This window comes from Crassostrea angulata, chromosome 1, assembly GCF_025612915.1.
Source record: "Crassostrea angulata isolate pt1a10 chromosome 1, ASM2561291v2, whole genome shotgun sequence".
NCBI lineage: Eukaryota > Metazoa > Mollusca > Bivalvia > Ostreida > Ostreidae > Magallana > Magallana angulata.
In genome coordinates, this window is record NC_069111.1 from 1,312,219 (window position 1) to 1,329,870 (window position 17,652).

Here is a 17,652-nt window from a genome sequence, read left to right on the forward strand (position 1 = left end):
TTTGTCTGGTTCTCATTTGCCTGATTCCTTTCTGCATTGTCTTTTTGGGGGTTTAGATCATCCATTACTTTATTTTCATCCTCAGCATGGCAGACTGCACTCTCCGGCTGTTTTTCACTTCCATCACTCTGTTGACTAACACTGTTCCCCTGTCCTGAAGTTTTCTCAGAGTTGACAGGGTCTGTGGTGATTTCAGACTGGGTCTCGACAACTACATCATCTACTGACTTATTCTCTGTGTCTCTTTTCACTGTTGGTTGAATGTTTTTCATTCTTGTATTGACCGCTTCGCCCTTGGGTTTTCCTACAGAGGAATCCTGTGTACAGAAAAAGTAATATATAAGTACATCATGCCTTAACCTCCTTACATGTTTTGTAGACGCTAAATAGCAAGCTAACATTTATTTGTATTCCTACATAAAACCTGGAAAAAAAATTAAATGAATGTTTGATTAATAATATAAATTGTTGATGAAATTCACACACACCTTCCTGTCCAGGATGGATAACTCCTCAAACATGTTGACAGCATTCATCACCATCTCCTTCATCTCGTTGTCTATACAGCGGTCAGACGCCAGCTCATTTCTCTGCCAAAAAAATAAATTAAAAATAGCTATGAAACTCCTCTAACAATATGGCCTCTATTGTCTTCTCTGGTTTTAGTCTGAAAGTACCTCAGAAATTGACTGTCAACTATTGTCTATGTTGTTCTATTTACTTTCACAGATTTAATTACTGTTACATGTACATCACTGTTCACTGAACCCCACAATATATTGAACTCTGGTTAAAAATATCGCTGCAATATATTGACATCCCTATAAAATATTGATTTTGTATTTAACCCCCCTCTACTGCAGAGGGGTCTATTTCTGTTGACAGTGCCTACATTTATCATACAGATATATCTTACCCATCCCCTGAGTGTGGGGTTTATTTCTATTGACAGTGTCTACATTATTATACAGATATATCTTACCCATCCCCTGATTGTTGGATCGATTCCTGCCTCCAGAAGGAGGAACACCATTTCCTCATGGCCCCGATCACATGCCCAGTGTAACGCCGTCCAACGGTTCTACAAGTACAGAGAGGGAGCTTAGTAAATAAAGTATACAAGTACCTCATATGTTCTATACTCGCTGCAATAATGTAGACCTATCCATTTTTTTCTAAGAAAATGTCAAATCAGAGACGGCTAAATTATTTTTGCTAGGACAATGCTCACAGTTCCAAATGCGTTGATTTCACAGCCGGCCTGGATCAGGGCAGTGGCCACCTCAGGATGGTTGTGGTAACTGGCAAACATCAGACCGGTGAAATCGGCCTACAAAAACAGACGTACTGTCATCTAGGAGCCTGACAATGGTTCTTTACAGTTGCTGAGCATTCAGAAATTGTTTAATACATGTACAAATACATATTTTAGGGAAAGTTATGGTATAAACTGTGTCTGTATTTATTAGTCCCCTACCGGTTTTCACCGGAGGGGACTATAGCTTTCCTCTGCGTCCGTCAGTCTGTCCGGCTGTCTGTCCGACTGTCTGTCCCACTTCAGTTTTCCACACTTTTTTTCTTTATGCGTTTGAGGAATGATATGAAATTTGCTGAACAGCTTCAAAATGTCAAACTACAGATCAAGTTTACACTTTTGTAGCGTCTGGTTGACATATTTTCGAGAAAATTAATTTTTTATATTCCAATTTTTTAATGTTCGGGTTCGATATTCTGCATAACAGTGCATTGTTTTCACAATTTCCACAAACCGGTAGGGGACGTGTATTGCTTATGCAATACTCTCAGAATGCTTGTTTATATACATATTATATCAAGGTTATATACCCATACTTGGCTGGTGTAAAACTGAAAATGAAGTATATCATATTTGTAACCAATTTTCTCAAATGATTTCCATTGTAGTAGAATGTTGAGATGTGTAATTAAGATAACATTATTCATTGAAAACCAAGCATTAAACTTGGCAACACGAAGTTGACAATGGTTTTCAAGGAAGTCAGTTTTAACTGTTGCCCTCCCAAACAGGCACTATTTCTTTTATTTTACTGAATGTCTTAATTTTAAAGAAAACTTTACTGCTGATGTTCAAACTTAACCGCAAAATTTACGCACATGTAAGAATTCGTTGTGTTGCCCATAAAAATGTGTTGCTAATGCTGAGGGTATAAATAGAACAAATCATAAAGTGCATCTAAACCAATCAGATTTCAGTATTTGACTTGAAAGTATAATAAAAACAATTTTTTTTTTTATAGATATTGGGTTTAGTTTGGTCGACTTTTTTAAGATCCATGTACCAGTATTCACTATTGGGAAAAAAATATTTTCAGCATTTGTAGTATACATATGGAAAAACATAAAATCATAGTATCTACATCAAAATATTAAACAGGTTTTTTATGGGAAAAAAAATGTTTTGACTATAATTCAAACAAACTTGTGGGTAAACTGAAACAATTTTCTATATTTTTTCTTACCTCTCCTAGGTCACTACTCTTAGCATTGACATCACTTCCTGCCTCAATAAGACACTGGGCGATTTCTCCGAGCTGGAAATCCCCCTTCGCCTGTGACCGAGCCGTCTCATGTAGTGCTGTTCTCTCATCCTTAGAAAATAAAATGAATACTGTTCAACAGGTCTTTCTGAAGTTGCAATTTTTGCAACTTGATTCTAAAATACATGTACATGTAAGTACATTTATTTCTTGCAAATCTATTTTCTATGATTTTTTAATTGATGATAATAAATACAATTGAAGACATATTTTAATATTGATTTTTTTGTAGTCTAAAAGACATTACAAAATTTTCACAAATATTAACAACCATGAAAAAATCTAGTTATTGTGTAATAGAGTGGAGGGTGTAAAAACAATCATATTGCCTATATTGCTTATATCCAGCATTAGCTTCTACTCTTCAATAAGCAACACAGTCTCTACAGACTACCAAGTGGTTTCTTTGTCTTTTATTATAGTTATACCACACGTGCTATTTGGAAACTGAACAAACACTAGATCGGGATCCTTGTATATGACCACATACACATGTTCTGATTGCAGGGAGTTTATCCCAGTTTCTACAGATATTGTAGAGAGGGGTCCATCACCACACTTACTTTGTTTTGGATGCTGACAACTGCGCTGTTCTTCAGCAGACATTTAACGACGTCAAGCCTGTTCCAGTAGGCAGCACAATGCAAGGGCGTCCAACCATTCTGTGGAATTAAAGAGCTAGAGCCACGAAGCATCAAAATGTGCCTTAAAATTTCACAAAACTCAAGTTTGAAACAATACAAATTGTAATTACTTATAATGTAGGGCACAGTATTCTGCTTCTATGCATATGAATTTTTTTCACTTCGGCCCCACCGTTTAGCACATGCGCATCATCAAACATACTATGATCGTTAAAAATAGCTGAAAATTGTAGATTTTACTGCAGTATTTCCCAAATTTGAATGTGGCCACACTTGAGTACCTCTTTGAAACTTTTAAAACTGAGAGATATTGCATAAATGCTTCCCCCTGCAAAATTTCGTAGAGGTACTCAAGTGTGGCCAATGTGTATTTTACAAATTTTGAAAATTTTAATAACAGAAAATAACACTGACCACTCTATTTTAGGGTAATTATTTGCTTCCTTTTTATTGAAATAGCAGAATTTAATTAATAATGATAAAGAATTATTTGTGATTATTTACAAAATCATCATTTTATTAAATATTTGAGGAAGAAATGCATATAAAATGAACTTTAAAATGTTTTATCTAGTAATTTTATACTTTGTATTCATGCTTACATCGTGCATCATCAATGACGTCATAGTTTGACGTTTGCGACGTCAGTTGAATCTGTACATGGAATCTTGAGTTCTTTCAGTATTTTGCCAATAGAATTGACCAGTAAAGTATGCATTTTTAAAAAGCATTATTTCTATGTACCACGGTATTATTCAATTGCAGTAGAATATGAGATACATGAAGATTGCTATAAACAGAAAAAAAATTAATTGGCAAAGTTAACATTGTACGTACGTAAGTAAATATATATTCCTGTACCTTTACATATGTAGAATAAGCGATAGCATGTATACGTAGCTAGTTGTGGGTCTTTTGTCAAACGGTGAAATGCATTAAACGAAAGGAAAGATGCAAGCGATTTTTTTCACACAAGTACGTGTTCCTGAATACCGCGGGAGAAAGACAGTCGACATCACATGAAAACATGTACATATATGATGAACTTAACTTATTCCGTCAAAAAACTTGATTATTTAATCCATAAGTACAGCTGTAATTGAATATTAAGCCATTGTCCATTGCATAAAAAATTTTGCAAAAGACCTTTGAAAAGACGTATGCATTTGCAAAAATTTTTATGCAAGGGACGATGGCTTAATATTCAATTACAGCTGTACTTATGGATTAAATAATCAAGTTTCGATGAAGACCGCTTTTGGTATACACAGCTTAGAATACATTATCAGCATGTGCTCTATATAGAAGTCTAATCCTAATTGCGATGTCTTTGTTGATAATTTGTCCAATAAAATAAAAAATCGCCCTAAATATGTATACATCGGTGACTTACTTTTGCCTATAAAATTCTCGATTGAAATCATCTTTGATTATTTTATGCGTATTAAATCTAATTAAAGTTTTTCTTGTATGGAATATAGAAAAAAATCAGATTTAAAAAAAAAAAACAACGATGAGTACGGAGAGATTTAAAACATTTCCATTCAACACCCCCCCCCCTTCCCAACCCTCTGAAAAAAATCGATTTACGGCCGAGTTCACAAATCTATAGATATGATAACACGATTCTACATGCTTGCTATGAATTCGACTTTTCAAGACAATTTTACAACATTATTTATGTGCTACTGCTTGTTGTTTTAAATAAAAATGTTCATTTTAACCTATCTTCGCTCCGAAATAGTAAACCCACATTCTCTCTCTCTCTCTCTCTCTCTCTCTCTCTCTCTCTCTCTCTCTCTCTCTCTCTCTCTCTCTCTCTGAAATATGATCTTAATTCTCAAGACATTTACGGATAGCTTATCACTTGTAACAATTCTCAAAGGACATGAATATCACTAGAAAAAATGAAATGTAAATGAATAGACATTATGGCATTTATAAGGAATAATTACCTCATAAGAATATTTTTTAAGAAATCGATATTCTTTTTTCATTTAATTAATAAAAATTAAAACACTGCTGTAATGTCATTCCTTTGTTCCAGTAGTCAAAAATTTTACTTGTGACAGTCCGATATATTAGAGAAATTCTTGATATCAGACCATTATCAGTGGTTACAACACTGTTATTCTTTAAAATCAGGCTGTCTCAGGAATCAACAATGATATTCAATGGCTATATATGCCTCAAACACTTCTGTATGAAAAAATATCACTGTTCTCGGCCCTATAACGGGCCTCGAAACTGTTTTATATTATTTCATACAGAACTGCTTTCGGCATACTAGTATATCCATTACATAAACACAGTCGCTAAAAGGTTTTATTTTTCACTTGAACAGTTCGTGAACGGTGAGCGCACAGTGAATGCGCTCTAAACGAACGGCGAGTACACGCTGAGCCGAATTTGGATCGCGCTTATGAACGGTGAACTGAGAGCGAACGCAGAGCGCAAAGTGAACGTTGAACGATATATGTACTCTATGTGAATGGAAGATGAACGATTTATTCGGAGTGCCCCGGGCGGTATTGTTACATTGTGTTTCGTTGGTAATCAGGAAATAATAACAATAAACTACATGTTTGTATTGTTATAAGCCTAAATACAATATTATTTGACTAAATAATAAGTGAACACTGAACGAACGCAGTGAGCGCATGCAAGGCGAAATCTTTGTGAACGCACGGTGGGCGATTTGTGCACGATGAGCGGGAACGGAGCGGAGCGGAGAGCGCACATGAACGCACGGTAAGCCCACGGGAAACTGGGAAAATAAAAAATTTCAAAGAACTGAACCCTGGCATCTAACTGCTGTAAAGCGCCAGGGTTGGGTAAAAATATCGAAGCCTTGAAACAAGTAAAATAATCATGTAGAATAATGTACACAGACTGTTACAGTAATGCATCAAAATTCGAGATTACATATATCTCTATTAAATTCAATTACCGTATCTCTGACATATTTATATATTTATTTTTAATAATTTGTGATTACATTGGTAGAATTCGATGATTAATCCTCAGTTATACATTGCGCACCATCAGCATTACTTCATGCAGTTTCAAATTGCAGAAAAAAGAACTTTTAAGACACTGACATATATAAATGTACCGCCGTTATATTGACCTTCAGCACTGGTCCCTGTAATATGTTTTAAACTATATTGTAAATAAGCTTTTCATGCTATTTTCATCAATAAATTTATTTTCATAAATTAATTATAATGTCTACATGATAATTTTATTTATGTTTTTTGTTTATTTTATTAGATTAAAGTCATACGTAGTTTTATCATTTCATGACGTTACTTAACAAAAATGACTTCTGTTCTACATTTTTCATCAAAACAATGCCATATTGTAAACTCCGTTTATAAAAAAGTATGATAGATATCGAAAAAAGAAAAAGAGTTATGAAAAGCTAAGATCCTACCCTATATTTTACCAAAATATGGTAATTTTTAATGATAGGGCAATTTTTGATGCTTCGTGGCTCTAGCTCTTTAACGTCAGGAAAAATGGGTAAAACACGTAACTAATTAATGAGAAATATGGGCATTGTCAATAAAGATTCACTAAAAAAGCTCATGTTGTGTTTGACTGATATAGAAATACAAGTTCTTGCAAGAATAGAAACTAAACTATGTTAAGTGTTTGAACTCTATTGTCTCAAACAAATATATGTAAAATTTAACAGTCAAAGGTTACATCAATAATCTTGATTTAAATAAATATGATAAATGAGAATTGAATAAATTTGTAAACTGAGCCTGGAGAAACAATTCTTTAGAGAAAATTGTTAGAAATGTTATCTATGAATACACACTTTTGCATGGTATTGCATGTTAAAATTGTATTAAAATACTTAATGTACTGTCAATTCTTAATGAAATGTGAGGAATTAATATCCAGGTGAAATAGCAGATCTTAAGATTTCGCTTTTATTTTTCAGACACATATAAACTAACCAGCATTTAAGATATTATATTCTTGCAATTTGATGCAAAATGGAAATCTTGATATTAAGCAGTTGTGTAAAATAGGGAATTTACAATATGCTATAATATGCACATATTGAAAATTATATCAAAATAGCATGTGAAGATTGTAAAGATGTGTACATAATTTTTCATTCCAAGAAATAAAATTATTTGAAAAAACTCTCCAAAAGTGACATATTTTCATAGAATATAACAGGAACAGTAGGGACAGACATGAAAACTTATAAATGTCATTTTCTGACCTTTTCTTGAGTGTTGACCTCTGACCCTGCATCCAATAGAATCTGTACGACCTCAAAGTGACCTTTCATGGCAGCATGATGAATGGGCAGATTCCCCCTCTGTAAATAAAAGAAAATTATGTATTTTACTGACTGACATTGTAAACATTTACCAACAATCAACCAGACATTTCATTAACATCTAAAATATTACTCAATTAAAATTTCTGCCACATCATATTCCCCCTTATGCACTCTACAATATTCTAAATGATAATCCATATGAATACATCCCTTTATATGTGAATAATCAAGATTGAAGCTAAAGTGATTCAAACATCATGGTTGATTAGAACTTACATGTACCTTTTGTAATAATCTATATATCTACTGTGGAATCATTAGATTTCATAGTGACTCAATTTCCGTGGAATTCGTGGGTACCTCTCATAAATAAACATCCTCTATGAATTAATAAATTAGGGTTTTAAAGTCATATTTCCTTATATTGGTATAAGAGAATACACAAAATTATGTCCCTATGAACCTGTATAATTTAAAGAATCCACAAAAAATTGGCCCCCACGAATTTAACTGATTCCACAGTATTTAATAACAAATAATGACTTCACTGATAAAACATACCACATCCTTGACATTGACATTCGCCCCTTTGTCTAGGAGCATTCTAACAATCTCTGGTTTGCCTTGGGATGCTACATGTATTGGACAGCAGTCATGCTGGAAAAAATAAAGAACTGTAAACTTTCATAACAATGGAAAAAGTATATGAAAAAAATTAAAATACTGCTGTGATGCCATTCTTTAGTCCCATCAGTTTAAAATTCTACCTGTGACAGTAGATAGTAGTGAGCTTCATAATATCAGACCGTTACCAGTGGTTGCAGTACTGATATCCTTCAAAATCAGACTGTCTCAGGTAAATTAACAATGAAATTCAATGGCAGTTTTTTAAAATATCATATATGCCTCAAACAGTTCAGTATGAAAAATATCAGACAGTTCTCGACCCAAATGGGCCTCGTAACTCTGATATTTTTATTCATACTGAACTGTATTCGTCATATATCCATTGCAGGTGTCATTACAGTATTTCACTGAAAGTTCACGTCAAAACATGGCTGAGGCAAAATAATTCCCGAATTTGCCTTTGAATTTGGGGTGTTTCCGCTCGAGACAGGAGCTGATTTTTTTTATGAGATGAAAAACAATGTGTAAGAGGTCTAACTATCCCTGTTTTGCGGGGTCATTTGAATTTTTGATGCATTTTGTTTCTGGAGGGGGGTGAAAAGTCCCGGGCTTGATTTTCAGGCACATGTGTAACTTCGAGGTAAACAAAGTCTCACGCCTTGCTGGATGCACGTGTGTATTTTGCTAGAAAATTGTAAATGAAGTGTTGTTTAAAATGATGTCAAGAGGATTTTTTCCAGAAGTTCGTTTTGAATATCTAATCTGTATGTAAAGTTGTGCAATTTTTTGTAAGAATATATAGCAAAATTTAATACTGTAGTGCAACCTACATATCCAAGATAACAATAAAACCTGTTTCTAAATTTCCTTCAATTTTCCATTTAATAATTTCCTTATTTTTCCATCTCAATTTATGGATCAAAATGAAATAAGGGGTTGAATATGGTGTGGACTGAGATTCGAACAGTCGAAACAATGGTATGTGTTTTGCACTGTTTAGGCCTTACTGTGTATGACACCCAGTTGACATCAATATCTCCTTCCTCCAAGAACTTCTTCACTCTGTCTTTGTGGCCGAACCCACAGGCTTCCCAGAATGCCTCTTGTCTGGACGCTGCTTGACCCATGATGTACAACTGATGGGGAAATATTCGACTTTTTATCCTCACATTCTTCTTCGACTTCTTTGAAAATCAACACCGGATCACGCACAACTCATTTACTACAAAAACCGAAACTGGGGGAAAATTGATTTCCGTACTCTCTCTCTCTCTCTCTCTCTCTCTCTCTCTCTCTCTCTCTCTCTCTCTCTCTCTCTCTCTCTCTCTCTCTCTCAAAATAAAATAGGTAAGTATGTATTGTATTCTTGTAAAACAAAATTACTCCTACACCAAAAAAAAAAAAAAAAATCGGGTTGAACTTTAAAAATACGATAATTTTACTCATCAATAGGCATTGGTATTACGTTGGTCTGGGACACCTGTCGATATTAATGTGGATTAAAGTACATTAAAAAGTTTTAATCGATTTAGAATTTTCAAATTTTACATTATTTTATTTTAATTAACAAAAAAATAACACGTTAGCTTTTGAAAATTTTTGGAGAGGAAAAAAATGTAAAAACCCAAGCGGGGTTCGAAATCATGACTTACAGATTCGTAGTAAACCCTCCAACCCACTGCGCTACGTACGCTGTTCGGTGACAATATTGAGAAAGAAACTACTTATATAATTGGAATTCATTTTATTGTTTATTTCGATAAACGTCACAACATATGGAGGTGCCACACCACCTTAATTTTGGGTACAAGCAGGCAGAACAGATTTCTATAAAGTGCGTAAAAGACACGACACACAGCAGCAATGCCGGTTTTCTTATTTGGATTTAGCTTTTAGACTGTAAGCACACGCATACTTTTTTCGAGGTGGTAAAATAATCAAACCAGAGTTGATATGGACACCAATTTCTACACAACGCATTATGTAAACTAATGAGGTTTCAGCGAAAACAAATCCCATCTCTTTTCAAAAAGATATAGAACAGAACATCCATTTCTAATTTAGATAACAGAAGAGAACAGACAAGAAAAATGAAATCAATACAATTACAAGGGAAAGATATGCCAGATATGAATAGTGTAACAATTATCAAGGTATAACAATTATAGTTATAGTAAATTGTAATTTACCAACAATATTGTACTGATAATTTCAGTTAAAACGAATACAATGTATAAAGTATATGACTATACTATAGCACGTTAAATTATTCATACATTTGCCCACAAAATTAAGAAATAGCTTAATTGTTTTCAATACTGAGTAACCAAAAAGTGTTTGTTCATTATCTAAAGCTGAAAATTTTGTAAATTTGCTTTTATTGTAATCGACAGAAAAATTACTTTTCTTTATTGATCATATTTTTCATATGTAATCAAATGAGTGTCATCATCTATACTGTTAGAATTACGTCTATTACATAATCGATCTTCTCTTGAGATTTTGGTAAATCTTCCTACTTAAATTTGCAACCTGTGACAGGAAATTCTGATGTTGTCATCTGAACACACATTGTAAATCAGTACGTCAATTTACAAGGTTACTCGGTTAAATTGATTACTAGTTGACTGTTTCAAGGTCCAATCTACATTCAGTTCACACAGCATGTTTTAAAAAATCCATGTAATCAGAGACATCAATGTATCTGATGTAATCGATTGGTATTTCGATCACTTCACTTTTTGCAGTTGTAAAGTTAGAAATTTTTGAGGTATTATCTATCATATTTATATATAGGAGGTAATTTTATTGCCTTTTAATATTTCTCCATAAATTAGCAAGTGTATGGACGCTTTTGTGATATGGTTTGATATAGACGTTTGTCATAACTATACACTGTATATGGGTGACCCATGATTTTCCACGCATGTGTATTTTTTTTCCATGAGATAAAATTTTGATAATTACAGCAATGTCGACCAGTTATTAGCTTAAAGCCACGAAATCATGGATTCTCTTATCGATCAAATTTATGCAAATTATAAAACGGTGTTTCTGTACGTTAAATTCAACAGTGTTAAAACTAGGGGAAGGGGGAAGGGGTCCGTAGCAGAAGTGTCGTAGCGTCTTCCTCCTCACAAATATCTGCCTGATATTTATAGACAATAACATCACAGTTGGCAGTAAAAAAAAAAAAAAAAAAAAAAAAAAAAAAAAAAATATATGTATATATACACACACACATCAACTCCATATGGTTTAATCATAACCTTCCCGTTGAATTGATCAGGTAGGTCACAATTTATTCATAAACTGTTGGGAGTCAGTCAAGCAGAACACAGGTACAACAAATACGTCAGGTACGGAAGAATCTGTCGGGCCTGGGTCGGTCCTTTAATTGTTTGGGGGAAACGATTACCCGACATTCGGTAATTGTGATATTGATCCCGCCTATGTAAACATTCGCAGACCGGACATCGAGAGAGCAGACGACCGCGGTGAGAAGCAGTCGAAAACTGACCGACGTCTCGATCGGATCTACATGTACACACCGGAGCAATGGCAATGTTTAGGAAGTGAATCTCTCACAGGCGAGTACTTATTATCACGTTTCAATACTCATTGTCTCTATTTCTCTGAATATCGTAAACTATTGGTTGTAACCTTGACTTGTTGCTTGGTTTATGTGCCATTCCGTGTTTGAATTGATAACAGGACAAGATATGAGTTATACAACATGCCCCAACGATATGCAGATTGCTTGCTCCGTCCATTAATATACAGGCCCTGAATAAGGCGTGTTATTTAATTAAAGAGAATCTTGACTTCGATCGGCAAGACTTGACATAACTTTGAATTACTGCAACTTTAAAAACCCAGAGCAGTGTATCGGTTCCTTTTGTCTATATATGTCTGAAGGACGCGAGTGTTACACATCATTACGTAAGATGACACTTACTTAATCGTCTATAGGCCCGTGGTCTTAATTACTCACCCGGGTCACGATCAAAATGGTGGTTTACGTCAAACTGATATAAATACTGAACCCTGAACTGTGGTATTGCGTATCTCTGATATTACTTGTATTGTCTCGAATTATTGACTAATAATAAATATACATGTATGAATTTACGCTCCAGTGCCTATACCTACTTAGTACTTATATACGCTCAACATTACCATAATTCCTGTTGAATAGCTTTGTTTTGATCATATATACCGTAATCAAAGAAGTTGAATAGTTACTTTCATTAAATCTTCTCTTTTTATTTCAGGTCAACAGCCACACTATGTCTTCTATGTGCTTTTCGCGGTGTTACACTGCGCATGACCGGAAAATTGCACATCTATTTGGGCGTTATGGTCGACTAATCGCCCGCCACCCCTGGATCGTCATCATCTGTTCCATCGTATTGAGTCTTCTTTTAGGCATCGGTCTTCTCCGACTTGAGTTCGAACTTGACCTTGAAACCCAGTATCTCCCAGAGAACAATGAGGCTTCACTGGACCGTGAAATCCTGAGGAACGTGTTCAAATCGCTCAACCATGACAATTTCCTGATCCATACTTTAGCAGATGTTGGAATTTTTGCGGAAGTTATCATAAAATCCACGAATGGCCAAAATGTATTAGATGGAAACGCTTATCAAGATGTTTTACTAATTAACGATTACATAACAAAGAAAATTAAGATTTTGGACCAGTCAAACACTGAAATATCGTACCAATCTCTCTGTGCAACAAATAACGGAAAATGTGTTGTGTTTGGCCAAGAACTTCTTGTTTCTGACTTCCAACAAGATCTGCGAACAGGGAACGTGACCTTCCCACTGTACAGACGAACCATATTGGTTTCCTCGATGCTTGGAAGGGTGGTCTATAAAGACAATCGCCTCGTGTCGGCAGAGATGATAAAGCTGAGGTATTATCTCCAGGAAAATTCCGAAAATGATGGTCAACTATCAGAAAAGTGGATTAAGGAATTTGCCCGTCGGATGGAAGAATTTCAGACAAATCACACAGAAATTGCATACTCCTACCACAATGCATTGGACGATGAGGTTGCTCGGAGCTCTATGGCCGAGGCCCATCTGTTCATTATCACAGTTGGCCTCATGGTTACCTATGCGTCTATCATAACTGCTGGGAGACGCATCAATTGCGTCTACGATCGCCAAAACCTGGGACGCGTCGGCGTCTTCTGTGCAATTCTCTCAATGGTTCCGGCGGCGGGAATCGCAAGTGCTTGTGGTGTAAAGTTCATGAACTCTGTTGGAGTGATGCCTTTTTTAATAATAGGCAAGTACATGTATACGTGTTTCGTTTTCTTGTAACACATCGTTATTTTTACAACCATACTAATTGCGTTATGCGAGAAAATCGGCAATTGAAAGATATTTTTCCCGAGAACAACAATGATCGTTTCTTTTATTATATCGTTTTTATTTTTAAGGTATTGGTATCAACGACATGTTTATCATCATGTCAGGGCATGCGCAGACAATAGGACAAGAGCTGAGTGTGGAGGAGAGGATGGACCGCACCCTGAGGACTAGCGGCCTCGCTATCACCATCACCTCTCTCACTGACCTCCTGACCTTCTTCATCGGTTACACGTCCTCCTTCAGAACCATTCAGAACTTCAGTGTGTACACGGGTAAGGCTCGTTTAACATTCCGCGATGTAACATAATCATCCTTTTATTATCATAACGAGGCGAGGATGGATCAAATTCAACAATTACTTTTAAATTACCTGTAAATACAGTATCAGGTTTCCTCTTCTCTTCCAGGTTTGGCCGTTTTCTTTTGTTACGTAAACCAGCTGACAATTTTGGCACCATCTATCGTCATACACGAGCAATGGATGAACGCGGCAAAGCATTCCGTGACGTGCAAGTCCACAAAGCCCCGGGGCCAGCTTCGGGCCGAGGGGTATTCCGCCTGTTACGTCACCTGTTGCTCTGGGGAGAAACCCACGTCACGCGCAGATCTTGAGAGTGTGCTAGAAAGCTATCCCAAACGTTTTGTACAGTTCTTGGTCCGAAACAAAGTTTCCAAAATTTTTATTTTTGTTGTGTACTTGTGTTACCTAGCCGTATCTGTGTGGGGAGCTACGTCCCTTAGACAAGGATTTAGATTCTCGGATTTGGCGTTAGAGGGCTCTGCCTACTATAAGGCTAGTGATTGGGATTTTGAGAATTTTAAATGGGAAATTCCGCTTCAGATTGTTTTTACTGCTCCCGTTAACTACGAAGACAGTGAAACTCGAAAACAAATTTTCAGTTTCATAGAAAAGCTTAAACAGGAGCCATTAATAAAAGAAACCCCAGAGATCAATTGGTTATCGACATATGAGACTGTCCTCGGTAACAGAACATTCGGGGACAAGTTTGAATCTCTAAGACATTACTTGAATAATTCGAGGATCTTCAGCGAGGACGTGAAGTTCTCGACGGATTTCTCTTCTATAGATCTTTCCAGGTTCTACTTGTTCTCGGAGAACTTAAGGACTAGTGAAGTACAGGGACAGTTCCTGCTGAGGATCCGGGAGCTTGAGCAGTCCTCTCCGATCCCCTGCTTTATTTACTCTCCACTCTTTGTTTTCTTCGAGCAATACGCCATCGTAGTGAGGAGTACGCTGCAGACAGTCGGCATTGCTATAGCCGCCATGTTTGTGGTGTCCTGCTTATTCATGCCACACCCACTTATCGTTACCTTGGTGACCGTGTCCCTAGTATCCATCCTTGTGGGGGTGTTCGGCTTTCTCCCATTCTGGGGACTCAACATCAGCTCAGTTACAAAAATAGAACTCATTTTATCTGTGGGCTTTTCTGTTGACTTTAGCGCCCATCTGTGTCATGCTTATCTGACGTCACAGTCACATAAGCGGAAGGACCGCGTTCGAGATGCGCTTGAATTGGCTGGTGGTCCCATCATCAATGGGGCGCTCTCTACCATTATCGGCCTTTTTATGTTGATTTTCTCTAACAGTTTTATCTTCCAGTCATTCTTTAAAGTGTTGTTCACGGTCATTGCGTTTGGACTTATACATGCAGTACTCTTTTTACCCGTATTTCTGTCTGTAATCGGACCAAAAGTTCGCATTTTACCGGAGACCGAGCCCGGTCTCAGAGTGGAATTACATAACGGAGGAAATCTCGATCAGTGTAACGGGGCGCAGCATCCACTGGTTCTGAAGGAAAACACCTAGATGTGAAGATCTACAGTCACAGAGTGACCCGTATCTCCGTCCATAAATCAAGCTCAAAACGAGGACCCCATAAATACAGATCGAGTCGGTTTGTTTTTCCGGCATTGGTGAACAGTCTTCAAAAGACTCTAAATCATCTGTTGTCGGGAATGAGGTTTTAATCTAAATGGCGTTGACAAATTTTATGGCATAACGATGATCTTGCGTTTTTGCTGCATGAATTGAATAGTAATAGACTCTTGTAATATATATATGCATTTCTAAACTGCAGGGATAAAAACAAATCAGATTAAGAAACAACTGACTTGATATACACCTTTATAAGTAAGGATATATATATATATATATATATATATATATATATGCATTTAAAGAGGAGTATGTACTACATGGTTTATATTAGTACAATATTTTTATATATGATAAAGTGGATTGTTTATGTTTTTGTGAAATTTATCAAAAAATTTGATGCAATAAAATTGAGAATTAAAGAAATACTTTAAAAAATCATTGTTTCAACGACGATTCCAACAAAATGTGCCCGGTATCCTGTTTTGCATAATTGTTATACTGCTACTATGTGTAGTCTCCCGGGCCTTCGGTTGTAAACTTGTATTATACGACTAAATTAACGTAACAAGCGGGAATAAATCGTCTTTTTATGAAAAACAACTTTAATATAGTGTCAACACCTACTTGAGCGGTACATAATTCAAGGCTATATAGAGAGAGGCCAGTCACTTTTAAAAATGTAGATGGCCATGGCCATTTTTAGACTGTATTGGTCCCCTATAGAAGAACTCTATTTAAAAATGTAGGAAAAGCCAACATTTAAAAAGAAAATCAATTGATTTTTTCTTTACTTGATAATAATTCATAACGAAACTATGGAAAGCGTGTTCTGTGGTGACCGGAATACATACAAAGTATCTTGACATCAATTCGCTAGAATTCTTAATTATTTCAGTTTGATGGTCGGCTAGATTTGCCGCAATAGATATCTGCTGGTTTATTAACCCAACGTGCATGTTGAGTTTTGTTGTTTCCTTTGGCCCATATTATTATTTTTTGTGAAACTTCAAATCCTAGCTTACACTCGATCCTATCTTCAAGTATTCCCTCAATGATGCTATTTGTTTTAAATGTCTTAATTTATCGTTGTTCATGAAATATGCCGTGTCACGGTACTCCGATACCCCATCGTATACGTGGTAAAACTATGCCGCCCCTTGACCCGTTCACACTCCAGTGATTTCCAAGGACGCGCGGGTTACAGATAATGAAGTAACAAATTCCAGCAATGTCAAGTTACGTAATCTGAGCACACCGGAGTTGTGAAGGCCACCAAAATACGAACGTGAAGACGACGGATTATAGTTACGTAAGGCAGACATCGGGGTCGTGAGGCATTTTAAAACCTAGGACTAAATTTCAACCATTCATAAATTGGATATAAAATTTATCATCAAATCTTATGTTTGAAAGAAGATGGGGGAATAAGATGGCGCAAATGCCCATTCGGTTTAGTCGTGAATTACAATTTTGAATTTATTTTTCCCAATTAAATCTATTTAAATATATTATAACACAAGTTTGCAAAAGCACAATTTCTAACTATATTCAGTTTTTAATATATATTTAACAAAAGATAAGAAAAAAATTGCCTGAAATTTTGGTGGTATGGAACCCATAACGTAAAAACCTTAGATATGTAAGGTTAGTTTTTGTCAGGTACTCTAACCATTGAGCCTTTTCAGACACAACATAATTCATTTAAATATTATGTGTGACTTTGGCCACGAATTTACGGACTTGTATTACTTTTTCGTTGAATTGTTGGGGTACAAAATCCTATTTTTATTGTATAGTGGGCCATCTCTCCACGTTTTTGTTGATTGAAATCGGTTTGTTTTCCATTATACCTTATTTAGACTATGAGAAAAATATGGAGCACAGACCCGCTCTATAAAAGAAAATGCCTTGAAGTTTAAAAAATGACACTATATATTTGCAGGTTTTGATACGTATACGCCTGTTTGAGTCAACATATTCCAAGTATTGAACATATTAATAGGTAAAAAATCAATGATATGTTAAATATATAATGTTTTAAATGATTTTTTTTTTGAAATATCAGATTTATTAATATTTTGATTTTTCAGTAGCTTGTCCGACCGTGTATGGGCATTTTACACACCTTATCCGCCCATCTTCTTTGTGACTATCAAAGTATTAACCGTAATATTAATAGCACTGCAATTTCCTGATGTTTTCGGTCATAAGA

The 17,652-nt window shown here is 35.6% G+C and overlaps 2 protein-coding genes across 2 annotated transcripts; one reads left to right on the top strand and one right to left on the bottom strand.

Annotated features, from left to right (window-relative positions):
* Positions 1–25: 25 nt before the first annotated feature.
* LOC128156600 (poly [ADP-ribose] polymerase tankyrase-like) lies at positions 26–9,398 on the bottom strand (the record flags this gene model as incomplete). Its single annotated transcript, XM_052818795.1, is given in 9 exon segments — positions 26–317; positions 489–590; positions 983–1,081; positions 1,232–1,330; positions 2,499–2,627; positions 3,140–3,238; positions 7,467–7,565; positions 8,091–8,186; positions 9,164–9,398. Coding segments are annotated over 9 exon segments (1,135 nt in total), but the record flags the coding sequence as incomplete, so codon positions are not given.
* A 2,077-nt stretch (positions 9,399–11,475) lies between these two features.
* Positions 11,476–15,704, top strand: LOC128159534 (patched domain-containing protein 3-like). Its single transcript, XM_052822645.1, has 4 exons — positions 11,476–11,746; positions 12,431–13,454; positions 13,609–13,812; positions 13,948–15,704. The coding sequence occupies exons 2-4, from the start codon at positions 12,446–12,448 to the stop codon at positions 15,366–15,368; spliced, it is 2,634 nt and encodes an 877-aa protein (XP_052678605.1). The 5' UTR covers positions 11,476–11,746; positions 12,431–12,445; the 3' UTR covers positions 15,369–15,704.
* Positions 15,705–17,652: the final 1,948 nt, after the last annotated feature.

Bases quoted from the DNA above. Each gene is read 5' to 3' on its own strand.
- LOC128159534 (XM_052822645.1), top strand. From the start codon at position 12,446: ATGTCTTCTATGTGCTTTTCGCGGTGTTACACTGCGCATGACCGGAAA. The intron at 13,455-13,608 runs GCAAGTACATGT...TTTATTTTTAAG, and splicing joins GATGCCTTTTTTAATAATAG to GTATTGGTATCAACGACATG. The intron at 13,813-13,947 runs GTAAGGCTCGTT...CTTCTCTTCCAG, and splicing joins GAACTTCAGTGTGTACACGG to GTTTGGCCGTTTTCTTTTGT.